Below are 25250 nucleotides of genomic sequence, written 5' to 3'. Positions count from 1 at the left end.
GAGCGGCCGCGACAGCCGGGGGAGGGCGGGCCTTCTCCCCGAGTGACGGGACGGCGACCCAACCGGCGCCAGAGCACGGGGCCGGCCTTCCTGCAGTCTCTTCCGCTCGCCGGCTGCGGCGCCTGGGACGGTTGCGGTGGGTCTGGGCGCTGGGAAGTCGTCCAAGATGATTAAAAAATTCGACAAGAAGGACGAGGAGTCTGGTACGCGCTGGGCTTCTGACGCCCACCCTCAGCCGCGGGGGCCCCTTCCCCGCCCGCCGCCACCTGCTCTCGGGGGCCGCGGACCCGAAGGCGTGGGCGCCGGTGTGCCAGGGGGCCGGAGTTGGAGCCCGCCCCTCCCTCCGCCCGGCTCCGCTCTGCTGCAGCCTGGGGCCTGCCCCTAGCCCCTCCCCCGGGCGCCGGAGCCTCCTCTCGGGTCGCGCGCTCCCGTCCCGCGCCCGCGCGCCGCGTCCGGCTGCTCGGCGGCCCCGCCCCCCGCTCCCGCCCCCTCCCCCGGGCGCAGCCCCTCGGAGCAGCCTCCGCAGCGCTCGCCGGGGGTGGGCTGCCCGCAGAGGAGGCGGGCCCACGGCGCGTGGCGGAGGGAGTGGGTGCGCGCGTGTGAGAGCGGGGGCGCTGGTAGTGGTAGGCCCAGAGTGGGTCTGGGCTAGACGGGACAGTGTGTGCGTGTGTGTGTATGAACTTGGAAGTGCCTTGTACTTTCCAGTCTTCCCGGGGACCTTATCTCTGTCCGCTTCCCAGGGAGCTAAGACTGTCCCATGTTACATAGGTCATTTAATGCTCAGGCATCCAAAAGTGAGTTGCGTTCCTAATACCGGTCTTTGGTCCAGAACAAATGGGGAAGATGCCAAGCCACCTAAAAACAATACCTCCCCCCCCCAGAACTCCCAAACCAAAACCCCTCAGTGTTTGCTGCTCTCCCATGGTGTGGTCGAGGTTTGGGTTAGTAAATTTCCGTGGCCCCTTCCAGCTTGATAGGATTCTTTGCTAAACTCTTTTCTGCCTCGCCTTAGTTGTTGAAAACATGTAAGATAGTGCTTGCCTTTGGGGAAATCCAAAGGGCCCAACCACAATCTCATTAATTTTCGCTGTGTGCGCATGACATGTACTAGTCACGTTATGTGAAAAGAGGACAGGGGAAGAAGAGCTCATTTTGGGCAGGGATCCCGCAAAAGAGAAGTACAAGATCTTCAATGACTAGCAATGACAGCTAGTACCAGAATAAAAATGATTTTATTCAATTTATATGTGTATTAGTAATGATCGTCATTGTGATATCCAAGTGGTCACTTCATTTTGGTGAGCTATCCCAAGCATTCAGTACCTCTGTGTAGACAATAAATTTGTCTAGGACAGCTATTAAAGACATTTTTTGTTTATGATATAGGTAGTGGCTCCAATCCTTTTCGGCATCTGGAGAAGAGTGCTGTCTTACAGGAGGTATGACTTGGAAGTATGCTGTGTTCTTTCTTTTCTATTCCATTTTAGAACGATGGGCAGAGAACCCCTGGAATACGATGACCCAAAATAAGAATTGAGGAATGTAATACTTGTGTTCGGAGAATACAGATTGAGGGAAATTTCCAGGAAGACAGGTTACTTCTAGGAGGGTCTAGAGCTTATAGAAATGCAAAAACATGTCAACTCTCCCACATGTTGATAATTTTAAATGAAATGCCAAAGAATTGTTTAGTACAAGGTTACTGAAGGAAGTTGTAGACATTAAGCTAATTGTATTCAAATGCTGTAGGTAAGTATTGTGATTCTTACTTAACGCATAAATCCCATAAAGTTGAAGTACTAGCTTAGCTCTAAGGGAGTCACTGTAGAATGGAAAATCAAGACCATATCTAATAATGTATCATATACTGTGATAAATGGAAAACTGTAAGCAGTTAACATTATTTGGATATTGTGACCAAAATATGTAATCATCTATTTAATTAAAGTTGATTTTTTTGTGATCTGTGATAGAAATGATAGAAAATATACTATGTATAACAATGTTTTTGTCCCCACAGGCTCGTATATTCAATGAAACACCTATCAATCCAAGAAGATGTTTGCATATTCTTACAAAGATTCTTTACTTACTGAACCAGGTAAACTATTTTGATTTTCCTTGGATTTGTTTTTCGGAATAGAAATACATAACATGCAGTGAAATACTTTCTGGAAAGTATAGTTATTTTTTTAAAAAGTTACTTAATTTAAAAATATACAGTGTTTGATTAAGGTAAAGATACGTAAAACTTCTTGTGGACCGGATTATGACATGTACTTCTATTTTATTCACAAGGTACTAGACCAGCTAAGCACATAGCAGGTCCTCAACCTTGATTTGAATTTAACAAGTTTTAGTTAACGTTAAAACATGTTGTTTAGTCTTGTTCAAAGGTCTTTATGTCCCTCCAAAAATACAGTACAAAATCTTAGACAAATTCCAGATAAATATTTTATTTTTTTTTGAAGCGGGATTAGTATGATAGTGATGTTTTTCAAGCTTTGATTTTAATATTTAGATTTTATATATATTATCCCTAGTGTACCATGGCAAGCGATATGATTCTGATCTTAACCATGTTGTGCCTTAATGTCCTTTTCTATAAATGGGGATTATGATAATGCCCATTTTCTAAAGTTGTGATGATTCAATGAGATAATGAATGTAAAGCACTGAGAATAATCCTGGACATGCACATTCAGAAATAGTTTTCATTCAGTCATTCAGCAAATATTTATAATACACCTGCTGATTCCTATGCACTGTTTTAGGCGCTGGGGTTATAGCAGACAAAACCAAAGTATTTGCCCTGACAGAACATAGATTCTGTTTGCTGTTACTGTTATTAATTTTATTTTTTCTTGTGTTTTTGTTTGTTTGTTTTGCTTCAGACTAAAAAAGTCTCATGAAATGTCTAGGACCTTAGAAAATGTGATTTTGTTTCTTAGATTCACACACACACACACGCACCATGCACACCCAGATACACATTTATATATACTTCAGGTGGTTTACATATGGTGTTAAGACTGTGGTTTCCAATTTGAATTCCATGAGAATATCTTATTTTTACTTATTTCAAGACTGAAGACATGATGAAGATTTATCGTTTGCAAATGGAGACGGAGCAAGAAGTGCATACTTTTACATAAAATATATTCTTGCACATACATCATATCCTTGTGTGGTAGCATATTAGAGACATTTAAGGCAAAGTCAGTTTGATTTCCTTTTTAAGAGCACACATTGTGTCCAGGTTGGCTAAATCCATGAAATAAGCAGTTTTGAGTAGTTGAAGGTGGTGTGGAATAGCGTCTGCTTGTATTTTGACCAGTACCTCTTTGATGGGCAACTCATGTTGAAACAGTTCATTATCTTGATAAGGAAATTACCAGTAGAATCTGATAAATAAACACAAAGACATAAACAGGTTTGGGAACCTTAGTTTTATCTTTGTCCTAGTTCTTGGTATTGCTTTATGGAAAAATACTTTTATATTTCTACTGCAGCTGACCTACTCATATATTCTGAATTTCAAGTCCAAAAGTAGGGACTTAGGGTTTACTGATATGACTGAAAAGTGCCTGGACTTCTACACGTTCACTAAGTAATTATGAAAGAAAGAGAGGGAAATCTCTTGCTGATGAGCACGTTGGGTACTCTGATTTAAGTAATTGTGAATTCTTATACTTTGTCTTTCATCCTCAACTTTTAAAGTTTTTCATCAAAATTTGTTTATTCTTATACCCGCAACAAATGGTTTGAAAACTAGTTATAGTCCATGTGAGATCTGAAGCCCTGAAAAGTGATTGAGCCTAACGCATTAGGATTGCTTTTAATGAAATTGAATATTGAAATGTTCATGTCTCAGGTGGTCTGTAATCTGGAATTTTTTGACTGTGAGTGAAATAGGTTATCTAACATCTTGCTGCTTAAAAAAATGTCATTCTCAGACCAGCAGCAGTTGCATCACCGGGAGCTAGTTAGAAATGCAAAAATTTCAGGCTTAACCCAGAGCTACTGAAGCAAATTCTGCATTTTGGCAAGATCCTCAGATGATTTATTAAGCATATTAAAGCTCTGATCCAAAGCCTTCCTTTTATATAAGTAATCTGGTTCCTGCCTTTTTGGTTGGTCCCTTTTTGCCATGTTTTCTGGGATTCCTAACATATAGTTCTTTACAATTTAATATTTATTGTGCTCCTGTAATATGTCAGGCTTTGTGCTGGGCATTGGATTGTAGAAATATGAAAGATGTGATCTCTGCTTGTAGGCAGTGTAGTAATAACATGCTATTCTGATTAGGAAGTCAACTTGCTACTACTTTCTACCTCCTTGTAAATTGTGGTTATCTAGGGAAATTAAAATGGTTCCTGCTCAAAGGTTAGAGACTACTATTCCAGAAATTTTATAGCATGGTGTATGATATTGAATTATTTTAAATAAGGAGTGGACAAAATGGCCATGCAGGTTTATAAATTGAAAGCCAAAAAAAATAAAAATAAAAAAGCACAGAGGCAGAATGTTTACAAAGAAATTTTTTTCCCCTGAGTTCTAAAAGATTTTTGCAGAAATAAAGAGAAAATCCTTCATATACATTTTTTTTAAGTTTAAGAAATTGTTTTCAATTTTCCTTAGGGTGAGCACTTTGGAACTACGGAAGCCACAGAAGCCTTCTTTGCCATGACTCGATTGTTTCAATCTAATGATGTAAGTCTTTTTATTTTATTCTTTTAGGCTGGAAAAGTTCCTTTTATTCTTTTTTCTTGGGGAACTTAGAGTGTCCCAAATTAGAAAAGGTCGCTTGAAATATTTAAAATTACTTAAACATTATTTATCTTCACCAAAGTTTTAAATGTTCATGAAAGGCCATATGAATGTGAAAGATTGACAGTATACAGCATAGAGCTGTTCCCCCACAGATCTCTCAGGCAGTCCGAAGAGCTGTTCGTATCCAGCGTGTGGCATGCCACTGTCAGTGGGCTGGAGTGGAAGCTGGTGGACGTAGCTACCACATCTCTAGGTTCCCAATTTCTGGTGGGCCTGGGGTTGCTGCTGGTCAGCAGCAGGGCTGGCTGTGAGAAGACGAGCCGGAGCAGCGTGGGGAAGAGGACATGGGCTAGGGGGAAAGAAGAGTAAAGACAAACTAAAGCGGACAGTATCTCTGTGTGTCTCATCACCTGAACCACCCCACCCCCCCGACTTTCAGAGCATAGTGGCTCTGCTGCTTTACTTCTGTTTGGAAATGTGGTGCATATTTCTCTTGTGCCCCGCTCTCGCTCAGAACCTACAGGGGAGGGAGTTCTGGGAGCTAGACTTCCCAGCTTTCTGTTGACGTAAATTGTCCAAATCTTGCAGTATTTTTGGTATGTACTGCATATCTTCACGGGCCGCATTTTCTGCCCAACCCCCAGGAACTTCTAGGATTTGAGTGTGGTTATATGTCAGGATAACGATAAGCTTCGGGAGTAAGTCCTCAGGAGCTCAGCAGTCTCTTGTAGGGCAACTGTCTCTGGTGAGGCCATTACACATTCTTCAGGCAGAGGGAGACTAATTTCCTCAGACAGAGAATGAAGAGCTGCTCCTAGTTGCAGAGGAGGCTAGGGGGAATTTAGGGGTTCAGGGTACTCAGCTTCATCAGAATCTGCCCGTCTGTCCCCATCCCAACTTTCAGGGTCCCACTTCTTCCCCATGCAAAGCCTTCCCTTTCATCTAAGCTGCCTCACAGGGTGTGTATTGAATTTTCCTTGTCTTTCAGCCACATGGAGGGTTTACTTTTCAGAATTCTCAGCGTTGTGTCCACATGACACAGGCTTTCTATTAAAGTTTTGTGGAAGACTTCTAGTCCCTTACCCAGACGTGGACTGTGAATTTAAAACTCTGGACTCATTTCTTTTACCGAGTTCTCCAGTGTGCTTAGAAGCCCCTGACCCATTATGTAACACATTTTTTACAAAATATTCTATGGCAGCAACTCCTGGGTTACCCAAACCTTGTCTTCTGTAGGTCCTTAATGATGCTTCTCTGCAGGTGATGATTTAAGTATTTTGCCTCTGCATGCCACAGACGACTAGTATCCCTTTACCACTGCAAACAGGGCATTAATGCCTTTATCAAATCAGAGAAGCAATTTCAGATTTCTCTTGTTAAGGTCCTGTTTCCCTTTAATCACTTCCTGTGCCAGAAATTCAGGGTTCAGTCAGGGAAGCGGACCCACTGTGATGATGATAAATTTATGTAGTAGAGGAGTTAGACTAGAAAGCCAGGCATTCCAGGCTGCTGGAGTAAGGTCACGGAGAGGGACTATTAAAAAAGTTATGGAAGGCTGTTGCCTCTTTGTGGCTCCCTGAACTTGCAGCCCCAGGTTGCTGTTGCTCAGAGGGATGGCCGTTGGGAAGAAGAGCTGGCCATGGGGCAGGGAGGAGGGTGCAGGGCAGGGAAGAGACAGCGGGAGGACAGGCTCGAAGCCTCCAGCACAGAGGTCGTATTAAGGAAAGAAGGCATGAAATTGTTTTCTGGGAAGTGGACTGGGGGAATGTAGGTTGTTGGACAGTACGCATGGCCCCTTGCAGTTACTGGTCATGAACTGAAACTATTACCTGGTGGCACAGTGAATGTTTTCCTCCAGCTATAGGCTTCTGGTTGTAGCATGGAATGGTTGGAGATTGGATTTCGTCAGGGTCAGGGTTTTGCCAGGTTAGTAAACAGAGGGAAGAGCAAGGAAGTTGAGTGATTGAAGTATTAACTGTGGGATCTGGTTGGGAGGCAAGTAAGAACAGGGGCTGATTGGAACAGTAGAAAGTTGATCGGGTCCATGGATTGATGGAGTGAAAGGGCTGCTGGAGTCAGGAGTGGTGGCTGGAGAGTGAAATGCTTGGAAATGAAATTATGAAAGGGATACTGTTATTGATGGGGATGACAGTGGAATAGGGTGATGGCAAAAGGAAGGACGACAGGATCCTGGGAGAAGAAGTCAATTCTGCCAAGTGGTTAGAGTTTAAGAAATATTGTCTGTATGGATATTAAAGTCAGCAGTGATTATTACTGGGCTAATATTGGAGATAGTGGTGGTGAACAAGTTACTAATATATATATATATATATATATATTTTTTTTAAAGATTTTATTTATTTATTTGACAGAGATAGAGATAGCCAGCGAGAGAGGGAACACAAGCAGGGGGAGTGGGAGAGGAAGGAAGCAGGCTCATAGCAGAGGAGCCTGATGTGGGGCTCGATCCCATAACGCAGGGGTCACGCCCTGAGCCGAAGGCAGACGCTTAACCGCTGTGCCACTCAGGCGCCCCTACTAATATATTTATTTTTTAAATGAGGGAAGTTACTGGAAGTCTATATATGCAGACAGGAGTGGTGCCAGGTGATGGAGTCTAAACGCATGAGCTTTAAAGCCAGAGATTTTTAGGGGAGAACACAGTACAGTGGAAGCAGGCGGTGTAGAGATTTTGAACAGGCAGTGAGCTTTCCCACCTGTAGATGTGGGCGATGAGGGTTAAAGGAGAGACAATGGGCGTGGATTCTGAGGGAGGAGCCAGGTTAGAGACAAGATGGGGACTTTCGGAGAAGAGTTAAGGCTATAAGGGATTTTGCGGATGAAAGTGCCGGAGAACATCATGGAGGGTTTGGGATTTGAGAAGGATGGAAGGTGTAGTCAGATTAGGTGCTGTTCCCAGCTGCGTTGGCAGTGGTGTCCAGGTGATGAATAATGACGAGGATATTTTAGGTGTTTTGCAGTGACTGAGGTAAGGAGCCACGTACAGCATGCTGTGATTCGTTTTGATGGTCCCTTAGGCAGAATGTGGAATTGAGGGGGTGATTTTTTGGGGGAAGAGAAAGAGGTGGGGATTTTGCTGGCAGCATGGGGAGCTTCTTCCTTTTCCAGCCATCCTTTACCAGAGGGAAATTGCTATCTTGAGATTGGTAACCTCCTGTCAGTGTTTATATCTATATGTATTGTATGTGTTTGTAGCCATAATCTCTACTTCATATTGTTGTGTGTTTAGAAATATAAGTGGGGGCGCCTGGGTGGCTCAGTCAGTTAAGCGTCTGCCTTCGGCTCAGGTCATGATCCCAGGGTCCTGGGATCAAGCCCTGCCTAAGGCTCCCTGCTCAGTGCGGAGCCTGCTTCACCCTCTTCCTCTGCCCCTCCCCCTGCTCATGCTTTCTCTCTCTCTCTCTCTGCTCTCTCTGACAAATAAACAAATAAACAAAGTCTTAAAAAAAAATACAAGTGATCAGAGGTACCTGGGTGTCTCAGTCGGTTAAGCTGCCGACTCTTTTTTTTTTTTTTTTTTAAAGATTTTATTTATTTATTCGACAGAGATAGAGACAGCCAGCGAGAGAGGGAACACAAGCAGGGGGAGTGGGAGAGGAAGAAGCAGGCTCACAGCCGAGGAGCCCGATGTGGGACTTGATCCCATAACGCTGGGATCACGCCCTGAGCCGAAGGCAGATGCTCAACCGCTGTGCCACCCAGGTGCCCCTAGCTGCCGACTCTTGATTTCAGCTCAGGTCATGGTCTCATGGTCCTGGGATGGAGCCCTGCATCAGGCTCCATGCTGAAAGCAGAGTCTGTTTGAGGATTCTCTCTCCCTTTCCCTCTGCCCCTCCCCCTGCTCTCTCTCTTCCTTTGTCACAAATAAATAAATAAATCTCAGACAAATATATAAGTGATCATATTATTATTGCAGTTTTCAAGATTAATGTTTTTGAGATTGACTGTCATGCTGTACATACTTCCACTTTATTCAGTTTCACTACTACATGTGATCCCAGTGTGTTAATATACAGTATTTCTACTCATTTATCTATTCTCCCATTGGTAGATATGTGTGGCTTCCACTTCTTTGCTGTTACAAGTGATATTATACAGGGTGCCTAGATGGCTCAGTTGATTACGTGTCTGCCTTCGGCTCAAGTCGTGATCCCAGGGTCCTGAGATCAAGTCCCTCATTGAGTCTCTCATTGGGCTCCCTGCTCAGCGGGGAGTCTTCTCCCTCTGCCTGCTGCTCCCCCTGCTTGTGCTCTCTCTCTGACAAAATAAAAGAAAATCTTAAAAAAAAAAAAGCCAACTCCCCCCAAAAGTGATATTATACGTAATGTTTATGTACATGTCTTGTGCACATAGTGAGAATTTTTCTGGGATAGATACCTACAACTGGAATTTCTAGTTAATGGCAGTTATTCGATCTTATCAAATTCATCTTTGAACTGATCTTGTCCTAATTTGCACAGACATTGCTTCAAATCCTTACTTGTTCTTATTATAATTTCTTATTATCGGACCTAAATATTTGTCATTCAGAAGAATGTGAAATGGCATCTCTTTGTGGTTTTAATTTGCATTTTCATGATCATTGCTGAAATTGAAACTCTTCCTAAGTTTAGTGGCCATTTTACTTTCCTCCTTTTGAATTGTCTGTTCATATTCTTTGCTTATTTATATTCCTCTTACTGACTTATAGGAAATTTTTTTTTATTTTAGTGTTTAAAAAAACAGCTTTATTGAGTGTAACTTACATATTAATAAAATTCACCAATTTTAAGTGTACAGTTCAGTGAGTTTTGACGAGTGTGTGGAGTCATGGAACCATCCCCACAGTCATGATTCAGACACCTCTCCACCCCAGACTGTGTCCTGTATCCCTTAGTTGTCCGACCCTCCCTCAACCTCTAGCACCCAGAAGTCAGTGGTCTACTTTCTGACAACACAGTTTTGCATTTTCTAGAATTTCACTTAAATTTAATCATTTAGTACATAGCCTTTTATGACTTTTATGTCTTGTTTCTTTCTCTGAGCTTATGGCCTTTGAGACTGATCCAAGTTTTTGTGTATATCAGTAGTTTTTCACTTCTGTTGCTGAGTAGTATTCCATTGTATGGAGGGGGTCTAGTTTACTTATCCATTCACAAGTTAATGGTTTTTTGAGTTATTTCCAGCTTATGGATATTATGAACAAAGCTGCTAAAAATATTCAAGTCGAAGTCTTTGTGTGGACCTACTTTCATTTTCTTTGCTTAATATCTGGAAGTGGCATTGTTGGGTTTGCATTTCCTTCATGATGAATGTATTAAGCAAATACATGCTAATTTGCCATCTGTATATCTTCTTTGGTGAAGTGTCAGTTCAGATCTTTTACTTAAAAAAAAAAAAATCATGCAATTTGTCCTCTTATTGAGCTGTAAGTTGTCTTTGTATTTTCTGGATACAAGACTTTTTATCAGATAGGCATTTTGTAACGATTTCCTGCCAGTGTGTTGCTTGCGTTTTCATTCACTTACACTGTTGTCTTCTCCATTTATTAAAAAAAAAAAATATATATATATATATATATATATAGTTTTCATAGAGTAAGATCCACCCTTTTTAGGGTATAGTTTTATGACTTTTGACAGATGCATACAGTAGTTATTATCACCATTGCAATCAAGATTTAGAATGTTTCCATCACTCCAAAAAGTTCCTTCCTGCCTCTACGTATGATCTATTCTAACCATCCTCAGCCCCGGGCCACCACAGGTCTCTTCTTTCTGCATAGTTTTGCCTGTCTGGGAGGTCAGACAAATGGTATCAGACAACATGAAACATTTTGAGACACTTAGCATACGTACTGCATTTGATGTTTGTTCGTGTTATTGTTTGCATCAGGAGTTTGCTTCTTTTTATTTCACTGTAGTATCTATTATATGGATGTACCTCAGTTTATCTGTTTGCCCTTTGAAGGATATTTGGTTTGTTACCAGGTTTTGGTGGTTATGAATATAGTTGCTATAAACATTCATGACAAATTTTTAAACATAAGTTTTTATTTTTCTTGGGTCCGTGCCTAGGAGTGGGATTGGTGGGATCATATATTTAACTTTGTAAGAAGCTGCCAACCTTTCTTCCATTTCCACCATCACTGTTTGAAAGTTCTAGTGACTGCATTCTGGCTAGCACTTGGTATTGTCTTTTTTTGCATTATTAAATTTGTTTCTTTTTAATTTTAGCCATTCTAATAGGTGTATAGTGGCATCTCTTTGTAGTTTTAATTTGCGTTTCCCTAATGACTAATAATCTCAAACATCTTTTTGTGTGCTTTTTTCCTTTATATATATCTTCAGTGCTGAAGGATCTGTTCATATCTTTTGCCTCTTTTTAATAATTTGATTGTATATTTTCTTATTTTTGAGTTTTGAGAAGTCTTTGTGTATTCTGGGTACAAGTCCTTTATCAGATATGTTTCTTAAATATTTTCTTCAGTCTGTAGCTTGTTTTTTCATTTTTTAGTCTTTCAAAGAACAGAAGTTTTAAATTTTGATGAAGCCCAGTGTATCAATTTTTTTTTCTGTTGTGGATTTTGCTTCTGATGTATATTATAGAAATCTTTGCCTAACCCAGCATCACAAAGATTTTCTCCTGTGCCTTTCTTCTAGGCATTTTGATCCATTTTGAATTAATTTTTGTATATGGTGTAAGGTAAGGGTTGTATTCCTTTTCCTGTCACCACCTCCTCCTTTTCCTCCTACTTTATTTTCTCGACAAATGGTACTGGAATAGTTGGATATCAGTATAGAATGCGGAGGAAGAGGTGATGATTGAGTTACATTGGCACACTGGAACATTCTTTTGTTTCATTAATTTGTATCTTTATTCTTATTCCAATACCACACCATCTTGATGACTATACCTTTATAGTAAGTTTTAAATCAGGTAGTGCATGTGTTCCTTTTTTTTCCCCCTTTTTCAAATAGTTTGGGTCTTTAGGTTCTTTGCCTTTCTATATGAATTTTTAGAATCAGCTTCCATTTCTATTTTTTGAAGTCTGCTGGAAACTTTATGGGGATTACATTGAATCTGAAGATCAATTTGAGGAGAATTGACATTTTAACATTGTGTTTTTTGCTCCATAAACATGGTATTTATCTCCCCTTATTCAGGTTTCTTTAATTTCTGTCAGCAGCAGTATTATAGCTTTTAGCATACAAGTCTTATATGTATTTTGTGAATTTATCCCTAAAGTAGTTAAGATTTTAAAAATACTGTTGTATTGTTGGTACGTAGTTTCTAGAAATTAAATTGGTTTTTGCATATTCCTGTGATTTTGTTAAATTCATTTATTAGTTCTAGGAGTATTTTGGAAGATTCCTTAGAATTTACTTTTTCCTTTTCAAACTGTATGCCTTTGATTTATTTATCTTACCTTACTGTCTTCTTGCACTGTTGTACAATATAAGTAGAAGTGATGATAGGGGACATCCTTGTTTTGTTCTTGATCTTAGGGGGAAGGCTTTTAGTCTTTCACCATTAAGTATGGTGTTAGCTCTTAAGTTTTTCACAAAAGGCCTTTATCAGGTTGAGGAAGTTCCATTCTATTTCTAGTTTGCTGAGAGATCGTGCGTGTGTGTGTGTGTGTGTGTGTGTGTGTGTGTGAGTGTGTATGTGAATGGATATTGAATTTTGTCAAATGATTTTTTTATATCCATTGGATTATCATGGCTTTTCTTTTTCAGCATGTTAATATGGTGAGATGCATTTATTCATTATTCTGGAAAATATAAAGTCATTTCTGTTTGTTAAAACTTGTTAAGGATTTTTGAGTCTGTAGTCATGAAATATATTGATCTATAGTTTTTTTCTTCTAATGTTTTTGTCTGGATTTTCTATTTGGATAATGCTGGCCTTGTAAAATGAATTGGGAAGTGTTTCTTCCTCTCTTCTTCTTCTGCTTTCTGAAAGAGTTTTTGTAGAATCATTATTAATTTTTCCTGAAGTGTTTGATGGAGTTCACTGTTGAAACCGTCTTTTTTTTTTAAGAGGGAGGGGAGGGGTGAAGGGAGAGGGGGAAAAAGAGAATCTTAAGCTGGTTCCGTGCCCAGTGCCCACGGAGCCAACTAGGGACTCAATGTCACAACCCTGAGATCATGACCTGAACTGAAATCAAGAGCCAGCTGGGGCGCCTGGGTGGCTCAGCTGGTTAAGCGTCTACCTTCAGCTCAGGCATGATCCCAGGGTCCTGGGATTGAGCCCTGCATCAGACTCCCTGCTCAGTGGAAAGTCCGCTTCTCACTCTGCCCCTCCCCTCTGCTCATGCTCTCGGTCATGCTCTCTCCGTCTGTCTCAAAAAAATAAAATCTTAAAAAAAAAAAAGTCAGATGCTTAACCTACTGAGCCACCCAGGTACCCCAAAACCATCTTCTTTAAGGAAAGGTTTTTGAAAATTAACCTCATTAAAAAGAAATAGATATGGTACTATTCAGATTATTTGTCTTCTTCAGTGAGCTCTGGTAGTTCGTGTCTTTCAAGGAATTTATACATTTCATGGAAGTTGTTGAACTCTGTTTCCCTAAAACTGTTCATGATATTCCCTAATTTTTTTAGTGTTTGTAGGATCTGTAGTAATGTCTCTTCTTTCATTCTGATTCTGGTAAATTGTATCTTCTCTCTTCTATTCCTGGGAAGTTTATCTAGAGCTTTATAAACTTACTGATCTCTTCACACAACCAGCTTTTTGCTTCATTGACTTTTCTCTATTAATTGTTTTTTTCTTCCAAACTAATTGTGCAAAAAAATAGAATACTGAAAAATCAAGCCATAAGACGGGGGATAAAAGGAAAGAAAGATCAATCAAGAAGGACAAACATAAATCATATAATAAAATGGTAAATATAGACCCAAATATATTACTATCTACATTAAATGTAAATGAAGAAACAAAGAACATTAATAAAAATTGACTGCATATTGAGCCATAATGCAAGATGCAACAAATTTTTAAAGGAATGAAATTTTAAAGGAATGAAATGCAGACTGTGTTCTCTAATTATAATGGATTAGTGTTGGAAATGAATAATAAAAGAGTCCCTAGGTAATTCACCATGTTTTTATATTAAAAACATATTCATTTCTCTTCTGTTTCTAGCCATGATGCAGTTAAGGGGTGAGGTTTATCCTGCTACTGCAAATACCTAGAAAATCGTACAAAATATATTAACACCTTAGTTTTCAGACATTAGATTAACAGGCATCCCAGGATTGTGATCTGAAGAAAAAGAAAAACAAAGTGTGCTTGAGGATTGCATTAGCTCATTGCCCAGAGGCAGGTTACAGGTAACAGGTCAAGGAGGGTACACTGAAAAGGAGCCTAGTTATCTCTGAGTTGAGAAAACAGATGGAGGACGGGGAAGCCAACCAAGAAAGCTCAAATTTATAGGGCAGAGTACTAGAGAGGAAAGAAGTCGGGGAGAGGGAGAGAAGCAAGAAAGGAAGGAGGTAGTTCCAGCAATTTTCTGAGGGGCTCCCCTTAAATCTTTGGATAAGAATTGATCTGTGCCTATATAAAAGGAAACTACCCTAGGCCAAAGAAGGAATCACCAGAACACAGGGCTGAGAATAACTCCTATTTCCATCCAGTGAGAGCAGAAAAACCTTGTCTTCTGGTATAGTTTTTGGAAGGCATCACCTCAGTAATGGGAATATATTAGATCTGTACTAAAGCTTAAAAAGGCTTAAAAGCAAACCTCAAAAGTAAAACTCTGATTCCAGGTAATTTAATCTCATGAAGAGTAAAGTACAATACCATGTAAAAGAATACAACAAAATCTAGCACCTTACGTGAATTTCACAATTTACAGCATCCAATAAAAAAATTTTGACGTAAGTGGAGAAGCAGGACAATGTTATCCATAACCAGGAGAAAAAATGGATCAATAGACCCAAACCCAGAAATGATAAGATAATGGAAGGAGCAGTAATGACATAAAGCAGCTATTATATAAAGAGCCTTTATGCCTAAGAATATATAGAAAGACATAATAAGAATGAGGAACAAAATAGAAGGCATCCAGAGAGACCCAAATGTGTCTTCTAGAAGTTAAGGGAAAAAAAATTTATATGAGCTTGCATATATAAAATGAAAAATACACCTCCTGGGGTTAATAGCAGATTAGAAAACCGCAGGAGAAAAAAATCAGTAAACTGGAAGACAGATAGAAATTATCCAAAATGAAGCCAAGAGAGAAAAAAAGATGGAATAAAAATGAACAGAGCATTAGCGGGGTAATAGTTTGGAAGTTCTTTTAGTGGTTACCCTAGAAATTGCAACCTGATTATTTGGCTTTCAGAATCTAGTATTCATTTTTATCTTGTACCTGTTCATGGAAGATTTAAGAACCTTAGGACACTCTTACTATGTATATGAATATATAAGCATATATGTGTACGTATATATATATATACACACACACATGCACGTTTACTCATTTATGCCATAACCCATCATTTCTTGTGGGTTTTTTGGTTGTTCATTGTGATTTACCCATGTCCTCACTACTTTTTAAAGAAAGTCTTTATTATTTCAGAGAAGTTTTAGGCTCATAGCAAAATTAAAAGGAAGGTACAGAGATTTTCTGGGTACTCCCCGATGCCACACATGCCTAGACCGTCCCCCCCCCCACACACACACCCGTCCCCATCATCAACATCCCGTTACCAGAGTGGTAAATTGGTTACAATACATAAACCTACATTGACACATCATGATCACACAGAGTCCATAGTTTATGTTACTCACTCTTGGTGTTATACATTATGTGGATTTGGGCAAATATAGAATGACATGCATCCATCATTAAATATACAGTGTATTTTCAATGACCTAAAAATCTCCTGTGCTCCAGCTATTCATTCCCCATCCTAACCCCCAAACCCTGGCAACCACGGGTGCTTTTACTGTCTCCGTAGCTTTGCCTTTTCTAGAATGTCATGTAGCTGAAATTATATAGCATGCATCTTTTTCAGATTGGTTTATTTCACTTAGTAATATGCATTTAATTTCCTTCATGTCTTTTCATGGCTTGATAGCTCATTTTCTTTTTAGTGCTGAGTAATATTCTATTGTCTGGATGTACCACAGTTTATCCATTTACCTACCAAAGGACATCTTGGTTGCTTCCAAGTTTTGGCAGTTATGAATAAAGGTACTATCGAGTGCCGGACTGGCTCAGTCAGTAGAGTGTGTGACTCTTGATCTTGGGGTTGTAAGTTCAAGCCCTATGTTGGGTGTAGAGATTACTTTAAAAGTTTTTAAAAATTAAAATTAAATTAAATTAAAAAATGCTATAAACATCTGTATGCAGGCTTTTTGTGGACATAAATTTTCGACTCCTTTAGGTAAATACCAAGGAATGTGATTGCTGGATTGTATGGTGAGAGTAATGTTTAGTTTTGTAAAAAAATCACCAAACCATCTTTCACATTGGCTACTCCATTTTTATTCCCACAGTGAATGAGAGTTCCTAATGCTCCACACCCTCATCAGCTTTGGTGTTGACAGTGCTCTGGATTTTGGCCGTTCTCATATGAATGTAGTGGTATCTTGTTCTTTTAGTTTGCCTTTCGCAACGATATACGATGGGCAACATCTACAGTATATAAGGAATTCTTGCGCTTCAGTAGTTCTACTTTCATATACTTATTGTCATTTATCTGTTTAAGTGAAGCGTCTTAAGGTCTTCAGCTCATTTTTAATCAAGTTGTTTTTCATATTTTTGACTTTTAAGAGGTTTTTGTATATTTTAGGTGACAATCCAATATCGGATGTGTGTTCTACAAACATTTTCTCCCAGTCTGTGGCTTATCTTCTCCTCGTGACATTGTCTTTTGCAGAGCCGAAGTTTTTACTTTCAGTAAAGGCTGGTTTCTCTCTCTCTCTCTCTAAAAAAGGGGGTGGTGGGGCCTGGATGGCTCCATTGGTTGAGCATCCGACTCTTGATTTCGGCTCAGGTCATGATCTCAGGGTCGTGGGATCGAGCCCTGCATTGGGCTCCATGCTGGGTGTGGATTCTTTCTCTTCCCCTGCTCTTCCTCCCCGCTCTCAAAAAAAAAAGGGGGGGGAGGGTCTGGCTTATTCATTATTTCTTTTATGATCATACCTTTGGGGTTGTATCTAAAAAGTCATTATCATACCCAAGGTCATCTAGGTTTTTTCCTAGGAGTTTTACAGTTTTGCATTTTATATTCAGGTCTGTGATCCATTTTGGGTTAATCTTTGTTAAGAGTGTAAGTGTGTCTAGAGTCATTTTTTTGCCTGTGGATGTGCAGTTGTTCTGGCACCATTTGGTGAAGAGAGTATCTTTGCTGCCTTTGTTCCTTTGTCAAAGATCAATTGACTGTACGTATGTGTGTTCGTCTCTTTGTCTAGCCTGTAGCTAAAACCATGCTGCCTTGTTACTCTTAGCCACTTTTCTTTCACTCTCCATTTCTTGCTGTACTTCTGAGTTATTATCTAGAAGAGTTTTCCCTGAGCCTGAAGAATATACCTTTTAGAATCTTGTCCTTCCTTAGACTCTGGATATTATATCTTATGCCTGGAAGGTTCTGGACCTGTACTTCTGTGGCTATGAGGTGTTCGCTTTTCTGCTTTGGCATCTGTGAATTTCACTTCATATGAATATGAATTTACCCTTGGCTACATGATTAAATTTTTTGTTCCTATTTTATTCAGCAATTCCCTGTGTTTGTTTAGGCAGTATATTTTAGTGGTCATTAGCACCTCTTTGCCAACACTTCATATTGCCACTCTTTTTAATTTTAGCCATTTAAATGGGTGTGAGGTGGTATCTGAGATGGTTTTTTGTATTTCCCTGATGACTAATGTTGAGGGCCCCACCCCCCATTTGTTGTGCTTTAGCTCAATATTTTGTGTCTCCCATTTTATTCTGCATCGTGGTAGATTTTTATTTGGGGGGGGGACAAATTTTCTTTGGTTCTGACGTTTTGGCTTTTATTTTTTGGTTTCTTTTCATGGTAGCTTCAGATGGGTGTCATCTGCCCCGTTCATCTGACCCCGACCGGCTTTCTCTTTCTTGGGGGGATTTTTTTCTGTGTTTAATCACCATGAGAATCCTCACTTCCTCGTCCTCTTCCTCACTGGGCTCACTCGTCTCCGCAAGGTTCTTTCTGCAGCTTGGAGTCTGGAGCTGGGTCTGATGTATTTGAGTTTCACTGCTTACAAGAAATGTGAAGTTGTTGGTAGGGAATGAGGCTAGATAGGCTGGAGGAACTGGTGCCCATCGTGTCTGAATGAACCAGAGACCAGGTGAGGAGGGGTGTAGATGAAACTTTGCTATTGTTAGAGGAACAGTTAATTTGGACCCTGATATCTTGATAATTGAAAAGCACAAATACCTCAAGGAAAAACACCTGTATGTGCGGGACTGAGGAAGACACAGAGTCTGCATGCCTCTCCACCCATATATTTGAAGAATTTTAAAAAATACATTTTCCAGAATAAGCCTTTATTTAACACTCAGAGAAACCTGTGTCTTTGGATTCACACTGTCAAAGTTTGGATCTCTGTGTAATTTTTAATTTAAATTTTTATATTTTCACCTGGATGTTTTTCACTATGTCAGTGCATCATTTACTTGTTTAGGAAACAGTAGTGTTCTGAATGTTCTCTCATCAGGGATTTCCAAAAGGAGTTTTTAGGTAGATGAGAATCTTATTAAGAATAACCTTCTGGGGCGCCTGGGGGGCTCAGTCCTTAAGCGTCTGCCTTCGGCTCAGGTCATGATCCCAGGGTCCTGGATCGAGCCCTGTGTGGGTCTCCGTGCTCAGCGGGGAGCCTGCTTTCCCTCTCCTCCCCACTTGTGCTTTCTCTCGCTATCTCTCTCTCAAAGAAATAAATAAAATCTTAAAAGAAAAAAAGAATAATCTTCTAAATATATCTACTTAAGGCCCTCACTTCAACAGTTTAAAGAACCATTTCCTTGTGAATAACCTGTTGCCTTTTATAATAATTTTTCAGCAAACATTGAGAAGAATGTGCTACCTTACCATCAAAGAAATGGCTACAATTTCTGAGGATGTGATAATTGTCACAAGCAGGTATGTGAATGGTCAGAACCTAACATGGGGTGCTTATATATTTAGTGGAATATTAGTTGTTTTTTCTCTATTAATTTTACTTTTTGGACTGTAAGAAAACAAATAGGAATTTTAAAAAATCTTAAAGCATTCTTTCCTAAAATGTGGTGTCATCATGTGAAAACCATGCCTATCTGATAAAGCAAAGAAGTCACAAAGGATAATGCTAATATTTGCTAATACATTTTATTTATTTATTTATTTATTTATTTATTTATTTATTTATTTATTTATTTTTAGATTTTATTTATTTATTTGACAGAGTTAGAGACAGCCAGCGAGAGAGGGAACACAAGCAGGGGGAGTGGGAGAGGAAGAAGCAGGCTCACAGCAGAGGAGCCTGATGTGGGGCTCGATCCCATAACGCCGGGATCACGCCCTGAGCCGAAGGCAGATGCTTAACCGCTGTGCCACCCAGGCGCCCCTTGCAGTACATTTTAAATGTTCATAATAATATGTAAACAGAACCAAAATGTTAATGATACACTGACATAAATATTTACAATATCAAAAGGCTAGTACGTATAGTATGTAAAGAACTCTTTTACTTCAAAACAATTCCAAGTGATAATTCATAAAATAACCAATATAAAAGATCTGGTTGTGTTTAGTCATTCTCACTAGTAACCAAAAAAAATGTAAATTAAAAACTCAAATGCGTTATAAGATTTTTACCCATCAGATTGGCACCAAAGAAAAAAGGCAGTAGGTGCTTGTAAGGGAGACTGATATTCTTGTATATACAAGAGGCAGAATAATACATTGATTCAGGTTTTCTAGAAGGCAGTTTGACAGCATTCAAGTGTTGAACATTTGAAAAGTTTTATCCCTTTGACCCGGTAATACCACATCGATGGAACTACGCTCAGAAAGTAATCAGAGATAGCTCAGGAAGACTTATATATAATGATGTTCATTGCAACACTGTTTACAGTAGCAGAAAGGGAGAAACAATTTAAATGTCTGCCATTGTTAATTATATATGTAATTATATATATAATTTCATTAACCATATTATGATCAGATTATGGGATTATTTTAATTTTTTTTGAAACATCTTTAGTGATATGGAAAAGTCCTCATAAAGTGCTGAATGAGAGTTGGATTCAAGTGTATGTATTTTATATATAGTCTCCCTTTAAACATATTTTATGCACATGCATACAAATATATAGATGGAAAAATACTGATCTGTTACCAGTAGGTTATCTCTGGGTGTTTAGGATTGTGGCTATTTATTTTTTGTAAAATTTTGGAAAATTTCCAAATGTCCTAGAGTGAGGATGTATAACCTAATTATTAATTTTAATTCATTTAAGTGAATTTGGTCTTTGTACAACAACATAAATTTTGGAGGAGGGTGCTTGTTTTTAACCCGCAGTTGTATTGAACAAGTTTCAATTAGTAAAGCTTTCAGCTGAAAAGAACTGAAAGCCAGATGTAGTCACTAGGCATAGAGTAGCTAGTGTTGGTTCGGTAGTGAACAGTGCGAGGGCTGGTGTCTCTTGAATCTCACATTATTGCAAAATAGGTGCCTGAATTACTGGCAGTGCACCATTCAAGATGGGAGGGGTACTGGGAAGGGGGCCAGGGAGGCCCAGCACCATCTGCCTCTTTTATCAGGAATGCAATAGCTTTTCCCAGGGCAATTTTTAGATTTCATTTGACACAGCTGTGTTATATGACTATCGTTAGGACCAGGAAAGTGAATATTTAGCTCTTAAAGACCAAGTATTAGGGGCAGGCAAGGGAGAACGGGTTGAAATGGGTATTGGATTAGTTATCTAACAATATTTGCCACAAGTAACAAACAGAAAATCTTCACTTAAATTTCTATACTCACTAAATATTGGAAAAATTAAATAGATTAGGGTTTTTTGTTTGTTTAGCTGTTAGTACTTCCCTCTGAATTCTGTTGGGCTGCCATGAATTATGGTTTGCTTCTAGCTCATTTTAAGTGATTAGTAGATGTAGTAGGCAGAATAATGGCCCTCCGAAGATATCCCTGGCCTAATTCCCAGGACCTGCGAATATGTTACTTTACACCACACAGGGAAAGTAAAGCTGCTATCAGCAGGGAGGCAGAATAGGGTGCGTTATCCAGGTGGGCCCGATAAGAATATAAGCATCCTTAAAAGTGGAAGAGGGAAGCAGAAGGGTCAGTAGAGAGACGTGACGATGGAAGCAGGTCACGGATGCGAAGTTGCTGAATTTGGAGATGGAGGGAGGGGGCCGTGAGCCAAGGAATGTGGGTGGCCTCGAGCTGTTGGAAAAGGCGAAGAAATGGATTCACGCCTGCAGCCTCCGGAAAGTAATGTAACCCTGCCGATACCTTGATGTTATCCCAGTGTGCCCCGTGTTGCGTTTCTAACTTACAGAACTGTAAGGTAAAGAAATGAATGTGGTCTTTCCTCTTTAAGTTTGTGGTAATTTGTTACAGTAGCAACAAAAAACAAATAGATTTTGTAACATATAAATGTCAACACTTTGTATACTTTAAAATTATACAATGTTATTTGCCAATTATATCTCAAAGTGGGGGGAAAACTGCTAGCGATTTTGGTACCTTTGAAGTGGGGTGCCGCTGTAACAAATACCTGAAAACGAGGAAGTGGCTTTGGAATTGGGCAATGACTAGATGCTGGAAGAATTTTGGGAAACATGACTGAAAAGGCCTACATTGCCTTGAACAGAGTGTTAGTGGAAACCTGGCTATTAAGGACCTTGGTAGACTCAGAAAGAAGGCAGGAGCAGGGTAGAGAAAACTTTTATCACTGTAGAGAACGCTCATATCATTGCGAACGTATTGTTGGGAGAAATATGGACACTAAAGGTGCTGCTGGGAGGGCTCAGAAGGAAATGAGGAAGGTGTTAGCAACCGGAGGGAAGGGGACCCTTGTCCTATCATGGCAGAGAGCTTAGTAGGATTGTGTCCTGCAGTTATATAGAAATCAGGACTTGGGAGCTTGGATGTTTAACTGAGTGTCAGTGCAGGCTGGTTTCTTTTTACCACTTACGGCAAAATTTGAGACTCGAGAAATAAATTGAGGAGACACCTGTTAAAGAAGCAGGAGTTCTCTACAAATATCAAATCATTATGCTGTGCACCTGAAACTGATACATGTCAATTACACACACACACACACACACACACACGCAGTCAAGAGTTATTGATTTGGGAAGTTTTCAGCCTACCAAAGGATGCTAAAATCAAGAGCTTCAGTAGGAAAGTGTGCTCTAGAGAAGTCAGCGGAGTTACTCTGCAGCCTTTTGCTAACACCTCAGAAAGATGAAACGGTCAGAGTCTTCACTCACACACGAGATCAAGGGTGTGGCTCAGATTCCCTCAGCATCTAAGCAGAAGCCAGAAATAGAGATGGGACTATTCAGGCAAAATCTGCGGCGGAGTCCCTTGTCTAGGGGAGTGAGTCCCCCCACCTCTGTGGTGTCCACAAGGCTCTCGAGAATCTTACAGTGGGAGCACCACTGCCATCCTGGACTGAAAGGGACAGAGAAAGGACAAAGTGAAAGAAGGTTGTCAGGGTCCCAAAGTCTCCAGCAGGATACCGGCTGAGAAGACTGCTCAGCTTTAAACCCACGCCGCCCTCACAGAAAGGCAGGACGGCTCTGAGGGCCGGGCTGCAGGCCGATAGCGCGGAGCCGAGAACGATGGAGACTTTTCCCCTGGCACCTGAAACCTTTCCTGGTTTGGCTGGATCTCAGAATTGCTTGGGACCAGCGACCCCCACCCCATTCCATTTTCTCTTTGTGAACAGGAATGTCTAAGTGCTATCTTGTGGTAGCCCCCCTTGTGTTTTGGGAGCAGGGAACTTGTTTCCTAGTTTCACAGGCCCACAGGTGGAGAGGAACTTCGCCTGAGGAGAGAGCATACCCAGTCTCACCTGTACCTGAGATGATTTGGTGCTAAGGTCGGGATTTTTGAGTCAATGGGATTTCGATGAGCTTTTGGACTTTCAGTTGGTGCTGTAACGCGTTGAGATCTGGGAGGATCTTGGGATGGGGTGAATGTATTTTGCCTGTGAGATGGATGGAGCCCTGCTGACGTGGTGATCTTCGCCCAGGGAGCCCTATGTCGGACTGCTAATCCCCGGAACTGTAAGATAATACATTTTATTTTAAGCCACTGATTGTGGTCCTCTGTTACAGCAGGAATGGAAAACTAATAGAGTAGATGACGACTCTGCATAGGCAGACAGTTGTGTGACCTTGCTGAGAAACCATGGAGATTAAGAAAATCTGAAGGCAGACCCTTCATAAAAGGGTGTACAAATGGCCAATAAATACACGGGAATGTTCTCAGTATTATTAGTCATAGGAAAATGTAGATTAAAACCTCAGTGAGGTATCCTTCCATCCCCACTAGAATCTCAGTTAAAATAACAAAGCCTGACAACACCAAAATCGACGAGCCTGCTTCAACACCAAGTATATTGTAGGAGGGAAGGTAGAATGATCCAATCGCCTTAGAAAAACTTATGCGGAAAACTTATAAGAGGAAAAAAATAAAGCCCTGAAAGATTCAAAGTATGCTAAGTTGTACAGTTTCCTATGTTCATGGTATCCTACATGACATTGCCACTCATTTTATGACAAAGGTGGTGTGACAGTAGGTTTATGACTTCAGAGATGCAGTAGTTTTACCATATTCTGTTTCACCTCGAAGCTGACAGCCTAATGTGATGATGGGATGGCCTGCTGAGTGCTTAGCTGAAGTACTAGGTTGGAGGTGGGACCCTGTTCAGTCGGAAAGTTCTCCGCTAGGATGCAGTCTGTGCATTACATTGATGGTCAGTGTAGCGTGTGGTACCAAAAAGTACAATATGTGGGTCCAGGAGTCAAAAGGTGGAAGTAGGACTTGCCTCTCTTGCCCTTGCTCCCAGTCACCCACTTGTAGACTTTATGCTTCCCATCGCCACCCAGAATGTGGGTTAAAGGCCCTGTTTTCCAAGGGACAGTGTTTTCAGGGATGAGCAGGGGGAAGCATCGAACCCGTTGACTCCTGGTTCCCACCGTTTGAGGATTGCCTTCACAGAAATACCCAATGCTTCTGGATCTGTGTTTGAGTGACAAATTGGCAACACAGGCACCCCGTTCTTTAGCGTCCGAGAAGTCCTGGGGCAGACAGGGAGCCAGTCTGCACATTTGAAATGATGACTGCTGTTAGGCCACTTTGGATTATTTATGTAGGGGACTGGCAGGCAAAGAACGGAGCTGTGGTGCCCATCGAGGTAGTTGACCTTGATCACTGTCAGGAGCCAGGCTTGTTGCTGTACAGACGTGGAAGAGAGGACTGTATCTAGAACTCACGGTATCGAGTATATTTTGATGTGTTCATGCCTGAGACAGTGGTGAATAGAGAATAGGGAGCAACCAGTGGTCCAGCCCTGGTAAATCTCCAACAAAGAGCTCAGATTCTTTGGGATGAAGGTTTGAGCCACTTACCAGACCCCTGACCAAGATGAGATAAAGTGCTGGCTAAGAGAGGGAAATATAGAAGGGGTGGTTATGGGAAGGAGATGGTGAATCTCAGTTACTGCTTCGGAATGTGTCGAAGCAGCAAGGATTGTACCATATTCCACTTGTTTTCCTGTGTCTTGTAGAAATGATGGATGGTTACCATCTCGAAGACTCAGTGATAGGGTAGATCTAATGGAGGACACGTTCAAATTTGAGGGGTGCAAAGGGCAGACTGTTATGAGGTGGCCCAAAAGCAGCACCCAGATTTTCTCAGGCCTTCTCTCTGCTCCCAGCTGGACTTGCGGTCAGCTGCTCTGGGCGGGGAGCAGCTCCCTTGCATCCGTGGTGCCTCGCTCCGAGCATCTGCTGTGTGTTTTTCTACTTGCCCTGCAGTTATTCTGGCACTCTGGTTTGGGCCTCGCTGGAACTCCCCTGTGGGAGGTTAACATGTGCATTTAACCAAATGGGGAGTTAGCACTCAGGGGTTAACTCTCCCCCAGTGGCTAAGACCTAGATGGTAAATTCTTTCCTTTTCATTCCTTGGAAATGTGGTTCCAACATATATCTCTCAAGGCTCCTCAGAAGATCGCTCATTAAATAACTAGTCGCCTGCGGCAGTGACCCACTAGAGAAAATTTGTTTGTATTAATTTCCCTCCTCTTTATTCACCTCCTTCACTTCCCTTCCCTCAGAACACATTCCCAAATAAACTACCTGTCTGTAAGCGTTTGTCAGGGCAGCCCAAATAAAGAAGCACGGAGCCGCAGTTGGCAAACTATGGCCTGTGGCTAAAGCTGCTGCCTCATGTTGTAAATAAAGTTTTATTGGAACACAGCTATGTCTAT

At 40.7% G+C, this 25250-nt stretch overlaps 1 protein-coding gene across 1 annotated transcript in view; it reads left to right on the top strand.

Annotated features, from left to right (window-relative positions):
• The first annotated feature begins 82 nt into the window (after window positions 1–82).
• The window catches only part of COPG2 (COPI coat complex subunit gamma 2), a 112651-nt gene continuing 87483 nt past the window's right edge, over window positions 83–25250 (top strand). The window contains exons 1-5 of the mRNA XM_002913442.4: window positions 83–203; window positions 1387–1439; window positions 2021–2101; window positions 4642–4713; window positions 18809–18888. Of these exons, the coding sequence (XP_002913488.1) occupies window positions 167–203; window positions 1387–1439; window positions 2021–2101; window positions 4642–4713; window positions 18809–18888 (323 nt within the window). The 5' untranslated portion in view covers window positions 83–166. The remainder of the gene's footprint in view (window positions 204–1386; window positions 1440–2020; window positions 2102–4641; window positions 4714–18808; window positions 18889–25250) is intronic.

The sequence above is a fragment of the Ailuropoda melanoleuca genome, chromosome 1, assembly GCF_002007445.2.
Source record: "Ailuropoda melanoleuca isolate Jingjing chromosome 1, ASM200744v2, whole genome shotgun sequence".
NCBI lineage: Eukaryota > Metazoa > Chordata > Mammalia > Carnivora > Ursidae > Ailuropoda > Ailuropoda melanoleuca.
Note: the sequence above shows the minus strand (reverse complement) of the source record. Positions and strands in the feature narration are given on the sequence as shown.